This window comes from Cinclus cinclus, chromosome 6, assembly GCF_963662255.1.
Source record: "Cinclus cinclus chromosome 6, bCinCin1.1, whole genome shotgun sequence".
In the NCBI taxonomy this organism is placed as follows: Eukaryota; Metazoa; Chordata; class Aves; order Passeriformes; family Cinclidae; genus Cinclus; species Cinclus cinclus.
Window position 1 is genome coordinate 26195643 of NC_085051.1, and position 15474 is coordinate 26211116.

The following is a 15474-nucleotide window of genomic DNA, read 5'->3' on the forward strand; positions in this document are numbered from 1 at the left end:
TAGTCAATCTAAGTCTTACAAAACATTTATTTTGTTGGTGGTTTTGAATTTTTTTTTTTTCAGTTTTGAAATATATCACAGAGCTATCTGATCCACCCTCTAAAAAGACTCTGCATTAGCACTATTGTGTGAGTTATTTCCATTAGCATTTTTACCTTTAGAGTTCTCCCAGCTGCTCAAATCTCCCGCATGTCTGGCTTGCAGGAGGACTGGGACTTCACTACCAGAGCTTTTTGAAGATCAGCGGATGAAGTCTTTCTTGCCACTGTTGTCTTCCATGTGGGGCATGGGGCAGAACTGAGCCACACCCATGTCCCCCATATCCCACAGCCCTGCAGAACCCTCTTACCTGTTTGATGAGGGCTGCTGCCTGCAGGCGGCTTTTGCGATCAGCCACCTCATCTTGGAGCTGCTGCCACAGCTTCTGGAGGTTGTCTGTCTGCCTCAGAATGTCCTCTTGGCGCATGGGGTTCTTTTGGCTGAGCTCCCAGCCCCTCCTCATCACATCTGCACATATGGCTCTGTGTGAATTGCACTCCACTTCAAGAGCCTAGCACAAGGACAGGAAACATTTCAGCACGGCTCATTCCCCACCAGCCAAGAGAAAACAGTGGCTCCCACTCTCTGCTACAGCCATGCATACATTTCCAAAAGCCCCATGTCTTATCTTTTCACCACCCCTCTCTTCACCCTCATCTCTCTTGGACAGGAAAAGAAGGTGAGAAAAACAAACTAGAAAAAGGGGTTTTTTGCCTATCAAGATTTAGCTAATATAGAGCCCAGTGTCTTCACAAGAAATTCAACTTCTTGTCCAGTATGAAGCATATTCATTCTCTATCTCTTCCTTCCTCTCTGACCTCATACATTTTTTAAGACTTCTAAACTCTGATCATGAGACTTGAGATAAGGATTATTTTGATAGCATTCTTATAATTGCTGCACTGACTGAACTGAAAGACATGGAGGTACTAAAATCTTACTTTAATTCAAAGACAAGGCCCCAGCAGCAAAGTAAGATACCTTGTTCTTCTGAATAGAGGTTGTGATCTGGCTGACATCTTTCCCCAGTGTTGTCATTCTTGCCAGCTTCCACTTCTCAGAGATCCATGATTCTTCCTCTTTGCAGTCACGGAAGAATTCAAAAAGCTTCAAAGCCTCTTCCAGCTGAGATTTACTGAACCAGGGAAACAAGCAGTATGTGACAGTCAGAATTATGATTCCATGAAGAAAATTGTAGATTGATCCAAGAAAAATTTTAAAATCCAGAATTTGAGTGCCTTTAGTTCCTCTTTGTCATATAGTAATTTATTAATGGAATAAGACAAAAGAAACAAATTTATGTTTCCTTCTTTTTCCAGGAGATGAGGAGATAGCCATTTGCTATTCAGATTTCTCATAAAGCAAGTTATAATAAATGCTGAAAATGAACCTGTTCTTCATCTATGAAAGTGAATGATCCTTTCATAACTGCAATCAAGAGACTTGAGTTGCTTTTGTTATGTCTTTATAAATGGAGAAATGACAAAATTTCAAATGTTGGGAAGCTGTGCGTTCTGATTAAAGATTTAGGATTGGACATCCTAAATAGGAAGAACAGAGCCACAAGCACAGCCCTACCGTGACTTGCTCTGAGCTGTGAGGTTCTGGTACAGCTGACGAAGCATCTGAACTTTTGCATAAAGCAATTCTGATTTAACTGTGCTGTCCTTGCTGATTTCTGTTGTCCTCTGGGTGATGTGTGTCAATCTGCCATCATAGGAAGAGATCTGCGAGTCAACCAAGTTGTGATTCTGCAGCAAATCTACTACTTCCAGGAGCTGCTTTCCACAGTCCTGGGAATTCACTAGCACCTACAAAGCGAGAAGAAAATAAAGACATTTACAGAGTCCATCCTGGATCTCAGTGCAAATAAGTAAGTCAAAAGGTTCCTGTTGTGTCTCATAGCTTCTAAATGTCCAAGAACGGCAGACAGGCACAAGCAACAGCAGACAAAGCTAAAAACCTGCCCATTTAAAGAAATTATACTTTTTTTTGTCAATTCCAGAAGCTAATGGCAACAATCCAGAGTTTCGATCTGTTGCAGTAAAAGTAACAGGCTCATCAAAAAAAAATCTGCTTTTGCACCTAAGATATTTCCTCTGATTAAGCACTCAAGGTCTCAGAATTTGTGGGTGCAATGAATATCACTTTGCTATAGACCCATCTGTAGGCAGATTGATTCACAGTCTGCATTTGAAGAATTCCACAATATCCCAATATCCCATTCTATGGTATGTTCTAATTGCGATGTTCTTTTATTTGAGGAGCCTCCTTGTCTATGTGAATAATGAAAATAAGTACTTTATAGTACTTAATTGGTGACTGATGAGAAGTACTTATCGGTCTGTCTTCTTTCTAATTGTATTAATGGATACAACTATTAATTGTAGGGTACTATCTTTCCTTGCCAATCTTTTTCCCATATTCTCAGACTACTGCTGTTCCAACAATCACTATCACCGTTATTCTTTGCCTACTATGACAGAAATATTTATAACTTAGAGGTAGCCCTTATCTTTAATTTGAAATTCACAACTTCATATAGCATGCTGACTCTTTCAGCTTGGCTACAAAGCAACCTGTAGTCATGAGATTTTTTCTGTCTTCAAGGCAAAGGATGTATACATAATTCCTTCCCTTACGAAATACATATGGACCCAGTTATTTCTCATGCTGAAGAGAAGATTTTCTGCTTTGAAACTGTGGTTAACAGCTGGAAATTCTTGCTAAATGCAACCACTATGTATTTACAGTGGAACTTTACTTTCTCACAAGCTTATATAATTGTAAGCGTGAGCTAATTCCCATCTATAAAATTACTGCAGAAACTTTCAGAAGCTGTCAGAAGCTTGAATTCCACTCATGTGGAATGGAAACAGGAGGTGTGTTAAAATATTATTTCCCATCTTGATTTTACCATTTAACTTGAACCTGTAGTACATTCCATGCAATTGGATACCTGGCTTTCTGATTAGGGAAACCCCCTACAGGAAAGCCTGTTCTTCCTTGTGCAGTTACCTGTGATAATGAACTGAAATGCTCGATTAGGAATCTAGGTCAAAGTTGTGTATTCTTTCTATAGCTGACTGACTTATCTCCTACTGGCATCAGCCAGTCCCTGGAACATGGGGACACACATTGGCAGCACTGCAAGTTGTGTGCTTCTGGAGAGGGCTCAGTACCTGCAACTCTTTCAGCTCCTCTGTAATGGCATCTATGTCCCTCAGGAGGCCCAGAATTTCCTGCATGGTTCCCAGGGATTGTTCTCGTCTCCGCAGCTGGTCCAGGAGATCCTGCCATTGCTTTGAAATGCTCTTTTGCCTACAAAGGAAGAGAAAGAAATTACCAGTTTGGTCCATAGAGTTTGAGCAGCATTGGAAGATTCTCAGAGCTTGCAGCTTTAGAGGAGCTAAATGAACACATACGACTCTTGACATCAGTGTAAGAGGACAGGTCAGGAACACAAAACAGGTCTAAACAATGTTATTACAGCAGTTTTCACTAGCACATCAACTGTCATTGACCTTTTAAAATTTAGACATTGTTTTTAAGGACGTTCATAAAATATCCTTTTATTTGCTGTAGTGCTTTTGCTTAATACAGTGGAAAGGCTTGGAAACAAATAAGTGTTCTTTAAATGGCTGCATAAAGTAAAACACTAATCAAAACCATATCATAAGTCACAATCTGATCTCATAGTTTGGTTTACTCCTTTATAACTGTTTTGCTGAGTTTTCACAGAGGGTCTTGATTTTGTCTGAATTTAGAAAAACACTAAAATACCGTGAGAGAAGTTATTTGTATGGCATTCTTCGATACTCACAGACCAGGTTATATAGTAACCTGAAATAAACAGAGAATTTATAATTTCTCAATATTTGCTCCCAAATAGAATACATCTTAGAATACTGTGCCTTAACCAATTCATATTTCCCCAAACTGAAAACTGAAATAGAAATGTGTTCCTTTTGGGAAAAAAAATAGTATCTCTTTAAGCATTTTTTGATGCCAGATAGAATATTTGATAGAAATTTGTAGGTAAATTTTCACACATAGCAAAAATACCTTAAAATATTTTTCACCCTAAATTGGTCTGAGACTTTGATCATTCAAGAAAAAAAAAATAGAATTTTGAAGAAGATTAAGTGTTTGCCTTATCTGCTGAAACTGTTCACAGGTAGAAGGAATTCCTGACAGTTCTACTGATGAGTACCAGAGACAAGAGTCACAGTTATAATTAATTTCCTTCTACCACACCACAGAATTTTAATTAATATTGACCTCCACCACTATGGTTTCTCAGTCATCACTCACTTCTGCAGGATTTGGTCTTTGCCATGATAGTTCTCCTGGCTGATGACAGTGGCCATTTCATCCAAGGCTGTGAAGCGTTCCCTCCTGGGCAGTACATCTGCCACAATGGCTTCCAGCTTCTTACTGGCAGCCTCCATCCTGTCCACACTCTCTGGCCAGAAGTCCTGCTTCCCAATCACTTTCCTCATGTCTTCCAAGTAGGACTCACGCAGGGCTGCCTTCTTCAGGAACCTCTGGGCTAGCTGTTCCAGCCTTTCCAACCTCAGCATCTCCTTCTGGAGTGCTTTTCCTCGGTTGTGCTCTGATTTTTCCAGGATGATCCAGTGCTTTTCTACATCCTGCAGCATCTTCCCCTCTGGGGGCAAGTATGGCCGTTGGTTGTTGGCTCTCTGCTTGGTCCTGATGTTGAAGAGATGAGCTTCAATCATGCCCTTCTCTTGATACTTGGGGGGTTTCTCCACAGTGCGAAAGGTTTTAAAGTTTGCCATGAGCAGCCACATTTCCTGAAGAGAGTTGGGGAAATGACGGTCATCCAGTTCCACCACCTTCTGTTTAATCCATTTCAGGAGGTCAGAGACCATCTGCTCATACTGAAGCTTCAAGTCATCTGTCTCGCACAGGAGGAAGACAATCTGTGATGGCAATATAAAGTTACAAGCCACATAAGAAACAGAATGAATCAAGGTCAGTGAACAGAAAGCAGCATTTTCAGCAGTCATCATATTTTTATACTGATGTAGTGATAGCTGTCACATCTGAGGCTAGGTGAAATCCTAGAACAGCCTTCCATAAAACACAGATAAATCAATATTATTTAATGTTTCATTTAAGAAAACATTTGAGAACAGCATGGTTCACATTGTTTGTTTCACAATCAAAAAACCTCATATTTTTTTCCCAGTCTCATTCCTCATCACCAAACAATTCTATCCTAATATGCAATTACAACCTCTTCGCTTCACCACTTAGGATCTTAGGAGACCATCTGACAAGATTCTTGCTCTCTCACATGCTCACAACAGACTGTGGTCAAACAGCCTCTTCTCAATCTCTTCTCTCAGAATTGTTTCTCTTTATAAAAATTACTAGAAAAAGTTTTGTGGCCAAACAGGGTTTTGGTAAGGATGCTAACTCTGATTCAATACTAACTTTCCAAGTGCAAGACATTTATCTGTTTAATTTGTGGCCTAACCTGCTTCTATTTACCTGTTCAGGTAAATACTGGAGCAAACATCTAGAATTAAATCCCTAATGAAATAAAAGGTTTTAGAATGAAACCATCCTTTCTTTCCATTTTACATTTTTTCCCATCTTTGTCTTTTTTATTTCACATTATTTTTTTCCACACCCTGACTTGGTAAAGATGCACATCTTTACTCCTGCAAATGTTTAAGGGAGAAGAAGAAGCAGGTGAGTGGAGAGAGAGAAAAGAAAGAATAAATATAACTATGAAAAAATGGGAAAAGCAGTGGAGCACAATGAGAATTGGAAAAGGACAGAGTAAGCAAACTGTTTATTTATAAAATACAGAAGTTATGGCCTACTTGCTCCTTATAGTTCCTCTAATACATATTGTGGATTCATTTTTATCAAATGATAAATAATGTCTCCTGGCCAAAATCCAGTGACCTACATGTAGAATTGTGAAGTCCTACTGCCCACTCTCCTCACTGATGCCCAGACTTTGACTGAATTCCAAGTCTTGCTCTCATCTAATGCATATCTTTGGAGAACATGCTGTTCTAAGACATAGAGTCCTAGAGTATCTCAAGTTGGAAGGGATCCATAAGGACCATCGAGTCCAACTCCCTGCTCCTTGCAGGACTAGCTAACATTGGGTCTTCTGACAAAGAGCATCCTCCAGACACTCCTTCCACACTAAGAGGTTGGGTGCTGTGGGGAGCAATGTTACAGGATTATCTAATCTTTGCCCCAGACCACATTTTTAGCTGACCATACCCTGCTTTGCAAAACTTTGCCCCCACCAGGGAAGCCTCAGTCTGGATTTTTGTGCCTCCCATTAAGAAATGTATTCCCTCTCTCACTGCACAGGTAGATAGATCTCTGAGTCCAAATGTTCATGTAGGACCCATCCTGGATGTGTAGATTTCTCCCAATATTATCGATATCTCTATGCCTGAAGCTGCCTTGAAACTGTATCAGTTCTCATACAGAAGCTATGAGGTCAAAAAGGGATTGATTTTCAGTGAGATAATTGCAATCCTCTTGGAGATCAGAGATTGTACAGGCTCCATGTACAAGTTTCAAGGTACAAGGTCTTTCAGACGGCTGTGTCTTTTGATTCAGTTCAAATGACCCTGAAGCTGAGCTTGCACAAACGCCCCCACACTTCCAAATTAAAATTAACTTTACATTTTAAACTTAGAACTTCCAAAGATAGCAACGCACTTACTTTGTTAAGCCTCTTTTGTATTGTCTGGCCTTGTTTAAGCCTGGAGAAGTAGTGGTAGTAGAGCGACACATAAGTCATGATGGATCTCTCATCTGGGTAGGGCACTGCCACATCCTCAGCATCAAGCAGTTTGCTGATTCCAAACTCTTTCTCAGCAACATCAAAGGCATTGTTCAGGTTTTTAATGGGCTGGTCCTGCCGCAGTGAGCTATAGTGGATAAGATCAGGCCTGGGCAAGGGAGAAAAAGAGGCATTAAGATGAAAGAAGATTTGTGTTTGTAGTGAGTTCTTTCAGACCATAATCCATAAACAGTTTATCAGACTAACTTAATAGTCACATAGCTGTTAATGTTATGTGCTATTACCGCTGAAATTATTTTGACCCTGAACTTCATTCAAGGGTATTGCCCCTTGCCTACATAGCAGGAAGAAAATTGTCTTCTAAGAAACTGAATTACCACTCCCAGCAAATCTATGCCCTTATTTCTCCTCTCCCCCAGTGGGTGAAAACCAAAGCCCACTAGAGAGACACTTTGGAAAAGGGAGGTGACTCCCAGCTGGGGAGGTTCCACAATCCCACTATGGTATCCTGTATAAGATATAGCAGAACTGTTGAGGACAAAGATGTGTTCAAGGTTACTGTAGGTGGTTTCTCTCTCCTGATTTGGCTGCTCTCTTCACTCTTTTCCAAAGGGACAGAGAAAGGAGAAAGAAAGAGACTGAGAAGTTGCTAACTCTATTAAAATTCAGCAGGAAGATATACATGCTCCAAAGTTTGTACAATAAAGCCACTGCCTGAAAGAAAAATTTTAGAAAAAGAGCAATGGGAACATGACTGAGGGGCTAAGACCAAATGGGCAGATATTTTTGTTCAGATATGTGATACTTCCCTGGAAATTCAATATTATACCCAACTAAAGGAGCTTCTAAGCAGGAGCTTTTGGTCCTTCCTTCTAAGAAGGAGAGAGAGAATACCCATTTAAGAAAGAAGAGTCTTCAGTGAGAAAGGGCAGAGAGAATCTGAGAGTTTCTTGACAAAACCTTGTAATTCAGACCCTGGAACAATTCATGTCAGACCAAGAAACAGCAATGAGCAACTCTGCCTGAACTGATCCATCAAATCGTACCTGTGAGCATGTATGAGCGCATTGAAGGCCAGCCCATCACTCCAACTTTTGGAGAAGTCTTTCACACTCACATTGGAATAGCTGGCAGTTTTATGCTGACACCAGAGTAATAAGGCTTCATTGGCAAATAGATCATCAGCTCTGCCTCCAAATTCTTCCTGTGAAGAGACCAGGGAGGAGAAAAATTGGTGTCAACAATATATGAAAATAGTATGAGAGAGTTTGGTAATGTAAATGTAAACTTAGAAATGCAGGTGCTGAAAGTTTTTGAACATTTCTCTTCTGTAAGGTTTGTAGAAATCAGGCAGAAAGGAAAGTTTAGTTTATTTGCTTTCTTAGCTGTGAAATAGATCCCAGAAACAAAAAATATTATGTATTCAGGTTTAGTGTTAGAAATTATTGACTTTGATTTCATAATATCTTTATAGAATCTTGTTTTTCATGTTCTTACAGTACATATTAAATAATTTTAAAAAGCATGTGCTTCTTCAGAGAAAGAGCAGAGCAGCATCATGGAACTCAAATCTAGAGAGAACTGCTGACAGAGAAATTCGACATGAAGTCAAAGGTATGAAGAACACAAATGTTCTTTCTATCTCCAAGTCACCATTTGGTCTCTTTGAGAAAAAGAAGGATTCAATTGCACAAGCAAAAAGACAAAGATACAGATTTACCTTATCCAGTTTGATAGATGAAATCTGAAATCGAAGTATGATGATCCAGATAAGGCCCAGGATTAAGGTTCTGTCACCATCTACGATATTCTCAGGACCAATCACTTTCACTTGTACCTGCTAATAAACCACTGTCTGTTCAGCATAAAAGCTCTCATGTCCAGCTCTCAGTGTAACAAACTGTTATTGGAGAGGGTGTTCAGGCCATTTTCTTAAGCAGAGGTTTAATGTTTACATCTTTTCATCGGTCCACAGACCTACATGCTCCTGTATCAGCTCATGATGAATTTCAGCAAAAGCCTGGCAAAGGGATAGTGGTCTCAAAGATTTAAAGTTCCAATATATATTTTTTGAAAACTGGTGGTTAGGGAGAGGAAAAAAACACATTTCTTTCCTCCAAAGGAGAGGAATATTAGCCGTTTCTAAAACATATTACTCAAATAACAAAGAAATTAAAAATTGATGAGTTTTTTTCCTTTTAGTAACATCCCTGGCCTGTCTTCAGAGGATATATTATTGTGCTCAGAGGGGGAAACTACAATGAATATGATGCTATAATTAACTAATAACATACATAAACTGTTGCCATCTCTAATATCAATATTAATTTACCTTGGATTTCAGAAATGTGATGGCTTTGCTGTTGTTCTCTAGAAAATGCACTCTCATCTTTCCCTGGCTTGGTTTGGGCAAAGCTTCTCCAGAGAGCAGCTCCAGTAGTTTCATGAGAGAGATACCATCTTTCAAATCTGTGTAAATATCTTCTATTTCAATCTTTACCTGTAAAGACCAGCCAGACAATACAGACTCCATCTTAACATTTGGCACAGAGAGCCATCTACTTCTAAAATGAAACAAACACCACCTCCTTGATGTTTCACCGAGTTTTCTCTATGACAGTGTGTATATGCACAGAGTAGTGAGCCTTAATTCAGAAAAAAAGAATTTGCAGGAGGACTTACATAATTTATGAAAGTAGCCTGAAGTTTAAAAAAACCCAACAACCAAACAAAAATATAAACCCACAATGGAGAAAAAAAAAAGACAAAAGCAGGAGATTTTGAAAAATAATAAAAAACAAAACAAAAACCAAGCATTTTCAAAATCAAACATTTTGGAAATGCTGACATTCTTAATTTCAATTCAAGTGAATCTTTTATTTTATCAGAACAATTTTATTCTGAGCTGTGCATTTCATTTAAATGTCGAGCTGATAATCCCATTAATTGACTCATATTTTACTCCATAGTCTCAACAAAGTTTGTCACATCCTGTTTGGACCTGCACCACCACCCAAAGTATCCGTATTTTTAGCCAGAGTCTCACACTAAATGAAAGGTTAGGATCATTTACAAAAATGTGTTTTATTGCTGCCAGTAATGAGGTCATCCATTGCTTAGGTGATACAACATGACACAGTCTGTACTCTGACCTAACAAGAACTTGCTTTGGGTGTTTCCTTTTGGCCTTATGCCACTTGCCATCTAGAAGTGACATTAAAACCATACCACACACCTAGGAAAAATTTACTGTGATTTGGAAATTACAGTAAATAATTTTTTTTTCTTAAAAAAAAAAAAAAAAAAAAAAGAGAGGAAGGAAGGAAGGAAGGAAGGAAGGAAGGAATCTTTTTAAATCCAGGGCATATTTACACGTTAAGGGGAAGAAGGACAGACAACAGGCATGCATCTTCTAATTTCTAGTTAAATTACTAATCATCTTAAGAAGTCTTTTCTCCAGAGAAATAAAGCACATTGAAAGTGTAAAAACAACTCTGAGTCTTTAAGTCTGTACTGTGTGTGGAACAAGAATTTACAACTTGCTCTGCTGATTATCTCCATTAAAAAAATCCTCCCTGTTTAGTTGCCAACTTTATTTATTTTTTGCATATTAAATAAAAGTTAAAATTCTGCCTATGGTGTACTATGATAAAACAAATTAAAGCTGTTATACTCTGTGACACTTCCATAACTGCAGAATAGTTCAATTGAATTTTTAAAAACACAGGCTCCATATATCTGCTTGTCTCACCCAGCTGTTGTTTTAATAGTTTTGTTGCCTCGTTCTTTGCTTAACAAATTCAATCCAATAGCATCCTTAATGCTAGACTTGAAGCAGACAGCAGTATAATTGAAAACACTTCAGTGTTGTCCTGTAGTATGATCCAATCACCTCAAAGTGTGCCTTGGAACTCCGGACTATGCTGCCAGGAAGACCCAGATAAGCTCTGCACCGTCTCTACCGTATATGGTTTGGAAAGCTCTCACAGGCTTTTATAATATGTGAACAAGTACATTGCAGGAACTTCAGACTGACATTTTAATCTTTGAACTTGAAGGCATTTTTAAAATGAGAAAGCATATGTCTATAGCTAAACAGAACTAATCTCCTACACCATAAAAACCTAACTTTCTGCAGTTGGCAAAACAAGTGTGTGTTTTGCACTTGTTCACTCCCGTTAAGAAAAATAAATTTGAAAGTTTGTTGTGCTCTGCAGCTGCCTTTCTACAAATCACAGACTTAAAGTGTGACACTGAAAAAAAACATATCTGAAAAAGAGTGATGAGCTAAGAGTGGACTGAGTGGCCTGGTTCTGCTTGCACCCTCAACATCCATTTTCATTACTATCTACTACAGATTTAAATGGAATTGTTTTGGATTATGTCATTCCTTTCTATGCCACAGCTACACCATCTGTGCCTGAAATTTTATCTGCAGTAAGTCTGAAGACTGGAATATGCTGGCATTACCTTGCACACACAAATTGACTGCAAACTAGCTCTGAAGATTTTTTTGAAGTCTGAGAACTACAGAAAACAAACTAGTTTGTACTTGCATGGCAGTATGTCTGAAATTCTCAAAATTAAGGCTATTTTTTCAGAGCCTTTGAGCAGCAACTTCAACTGAACTGATCAGGCAAAGCACAAAGTCAGAACTTTTGGCTAGGCAATTAAGAGTTGGGCATTGCTTAGGGAAATCCTGACATCTGTAGATAATTTACTTACAGGGAAAAAAAAAGCAAATAAGGATTTTCCTCTGAGAGGATCTCCAATGTACAATGGACATCACAATTGGTGGGGTTAAAGTATCTACAAAATGAACCTTGATTTCAGAGAAGACTGGTAACATGGACAAAGGAGACAAATATGAAGTAAAAGACAGAGGATGGAGCACTCCAGTTAGCCAAATCCTTCTTTGCTTGCATGTGACAGCATTTAGAAAAAAAATATCTTAAAAATAACATACAAAAGGATAAAGTGGATAAAATAAGACAAAACCCTGAAAATAAATCTTCAGATTGAAGGAGCTACCTACATTATTCCTGGAGAAGACGTTGTTCATCCAGTTGGTGAAGGTTTTCTTTTGCATGGACATACGCTGCTCCTGCAGCTTTTTGATATGATCTTTTTCATATTCGGTGCCCATGGTCACCTAAGAAGTCAGAAACCTCACTAGGCTGCTGAATGCTGAAGAGCTCTTCCAGGCCACCTACAAAAAACAGTCACATGTCCAGTGCATATAGGAAACCCAGCACCAACAGGTACAAGATTCAATTCCACACCCAGTGTAATACCTTAATTTCCTTTTGCTTGCACTTTGCACTTTAATTTCACCAACTTTATATTTAACTTTCTTGATCTCACCCTTTTAAAATACATCTCTAGCTTCGGGATGAAAATGTGACATGTATCTATGGAGCTTTTTTTTCTTGTTCTCAGCCTCCACCCAGTCTCCTTGACCCCATGAGGACCACCACTATCTGAAAACCATCAATAACTGCTTAAAGCACATCACAGAGAGCTGATTTTGGACACTCCCAGAAGAAGGAATCTGCATATCACTTCCAAAAAGAAAAAGTAAGTTTTGTTTTCTGAGGACTGGTTGAGATGCTGTCCTTGGCTTTCAGACCACAGTATTTCCAACAGAAATCAAAGAGCTGCTTAGAAAGGAAATGGAATCAACCTGTTTCTTTCCTCTCATGGGTTCAGTTTTTGCCTATCTATCACAGTAAGGATAACAGGTCCATAATCATGTGAACCCCTAGCCTGGGTATCAACAAGCATTATTCCTCTTCCCTACTCTTGTCTTCCTCATCCATACCAGTGAAAAGGCTTGTAATTCCTCACAGCACCCAAGCTGAATAGTCAGAAAGATTAGAAGGGAGGCATCTTTCCTTTAGAGTCTGTGACACAATAAAGTGGATTTCAACTCAACTGAATAGCTCTTTTGAAGACACTTGACTTACATTGTAAATTGTAACAGCAGTGGCTTTGCTGTTATGAAAGCAAGAGGATCACTTAAAAAAGAGAAAAATCAGTGTGAGATTCATGGCTACAGACACCTGTAGTGACCAAACATAATCTGCTTGAACTACTGCCATAACTGTAAATATTACCTGGAAATGAGCCTGGCTGGGAATCCAAGAAACCTGTTGTAGTGATGGGAGAGGAGAGAGGTGTCTACTGCTGTCAACCTACTGCAAAGAGAGAAGAGAATGAAAAACTAAAATATCTGAGAAACATTAAGAATGTGGAGCAGTGTGACCTACTTCCCAAAATTCCATGTTTGTTTTGCAAGGGTGAAGTTCTGAAGTTATGGGCTTTGTACCCATTTAATTCATAAAACATAAAATACTGGGAAAGAAAACTTTATCCATCCTAGCATAAGAAGGCAGGAACAGGGAACTAACAAGAGCAGCCACTTCAGATGGGAAATCCCTTGCATGATAGTTTTCCATACTCTGATTAGTATAAAAATAATTGCCATTTTACAATATTATAAGGTGTGGAAAGTGCAGAATCAATGATTTTTTTACTGCATTTTTTATTATTTCTTTTTTGGGCATATGTTTCTTAACACTCAGTGCTTGATTTCTTCAGATCAGGGACAACATTGAAGCCTGATGGTTCAGCAACGACAGAGGAAAAATTCATGACTGTAGATGAAAGCCTAATGAAAGGAAGAATTTAGCAAAATCTTCTTAAACAGAATTTTGGAGAACATCCTCTCAACACTTTCTTATCTTGTGTGCTAGTTCAGCACTGCCTACTTTCTCCATTTGAAGGGCAGATATTCAAAGAATTGCTTTTCCTTGCTGGAGAGGGGGCATTAATTCACTCCCATTTAATAACCCATATAGGTAACCCACATCATAATGCCAATTCTGAGTTTGCCAGATGCTCCTCAGAACATCTGCAGGCTTCTTTTGCTTTTAAGGATTGCTACCCAAACACTGCAGTGACTCCAAATAATGATGGAACTGGTTTAATTTAGGTACAAAGCAAGCTTATTTGTTGAGCTACTGCCTCACACAACAGCTCACCTGTTTCATCAAGTCAGAAATACTCCCTGTCTGGGTAGATGGTTACCTAAAGACAGATCTGTAACAGATTATCTCCATTTGCAGAATGCATAAGCAGTGCTAGGAGACAAAACTAGTGATAATGAGAAAAGTCATTATAACTAGAACTAGTCATTATAAGAAAAGAAAATATCAAAGAAGGTGAAAAAAATGGACTTACCCAGTTTTGGAGGAAGTCCCTTCTAACATTCAGCAGCTGGTTCTTCTGAGGAACGAGTTCCACTAGATCCACTCCTACATTCACCTCACTGCTTTAATGCAGAGTGACCTTTGCTATCAGGAACAGAGACCAAGTATTTATGATCTACCTATGAACCTTCCATCTGATCTGAAAGAAACAGAACACAGTGAGTAAAGGTTGTCACAGGCCTTGTCCAATTCTTACGCTCAAAACCAATATATGAACATCACCAAAATTGCTATAAACCAGTTGAAAAGTCATACATAGCTCTGATGCTTTGGTGAAGAGCATCTTGCACTACTGAACTGGAGGTTCTGCCTTTCTGAAGAAATTCTTACCTGGAAAATTGAACCTGACAATGGACTCAGGAAATGAAAGCACAGCAGAGAGTACAAAGATCAGAGTGATAGCTAAGTGGTTAAACTGGGACACAGAAAATGAGAAGGTGAAACTGTGAAGTGTTAGGAATTTGCTCAGCACTGCTTTGAGGAAGCTTTTGTGCACAGATATCTGCTGCTGGCAGGGCAAACTGGAGTCAAGCTGGCAGTGCCAGCTGATTCCAAAGTTTACTATTCATGGGGTTCTCATTAATAACAAAAGGAAAAATATTTCTGGTGACTTACATAGATAGCAGTGAGTCCTCTCTGGCCTTTACAAGGTCACATGTGCACAGGACATATTTACCTGGCATCATTGCCAGGAATCAGAAAGTTGCTGCTGGGAATCAGTACTAGAAAATGGGCAGGCATCTGAAATCAGAGGCTGTGAGGAAAAATATCAAGCTCAGAGATGAGATAAGGGAATAGCAGTGTTGTCCCTTTTAACAAGTGTAGTTTAACTAGCCTCCAAAAGGGACAGGAGGAAACATAAGAAGAAATTAGGAACACACCCAAACTCAGGACAGATAAAACTAAATCAGTAGATTCTGTGTCTTCCCAGGAACACTAGAGAAATATTATATATAATGTCACATAAAACTGCTAAAAATAAATAAGTTGAATATTTGTATTTGAGATAAATACAGATATTTCTCAAATATTCCCTCCAAATTCCTGGACTCATGTTCTGGACTAGCCAGCTAATACTGCAAGCTGTTGGTTTAAATCTGGCACAGGTTGGCTAGATTGTGTGTGTTGAGAAAATGTCCTTGCTCCTTCCAAATAGAAGGCAGAGAACCATGGGTGAATTGGTCCTGGATGCAGGCATTTCTCCCTATTGCAAGTTAATTATTATCTATATGGTTAAATGTGCAAATCACTGTCTTTGCTTTTTATGATGATACAAGGTAATCAAAGATATGGGATAAAATTTCACTAACTCCTGAATATCTATTTAAAGTTCAAAGTTAAATGGTGGACACTTAT

General features: G+C 38.8%; 1 protein-coding gene across 1 annotated transcript in view; it reads right to left on the minus strand.

Moving 5' to 3' along the window:
- The window catches only part of SPTBN5 (spectrin beta, non-erythrocytic 5), an 86864-nt gene extending 74871 nt beyond the window's left edge, over window positions 1-11993 (minus strand). Inside the window, exons 1-10 of the mRNA XM_062495790.1 lie at window positions 11883-11993; window positions 9180-9347; window positions 8568-8687; window positions 7894-8051; window positions 6767-6995; window positions 4354-4985; window positions 3222-3360; window positions 1618-1850; window positions 1021-1174; window positions 350-550 (exon numbers count right to left, since the gene is read on the minus strand). Of these exons, the coding sequence (XP_062351774.1) occupies window positions 350-550; window positions 1021-1174; window positions 1618-1850; window positions 3222-3360; window positions 4354-4985; window positions 6767-6995; window positions 7894-8051; window positions 8568-8687; window positions 9180-9347; window positions 11883-11993 (2145 nt within the window). The remainder of the gene's footprint in view (window positions 1-349; window positions 551-1020; window positions 1175-1617; window positions 1851-3221; window positions 3361-4353; window positions 4986-6766; window positions 6996-7893; window positions 8052-8567; window positions 8688-9179; window positions 9348-11882) is intronic.
- Window positions 11994-15474: the final 3481 nt, after the last annotated feature.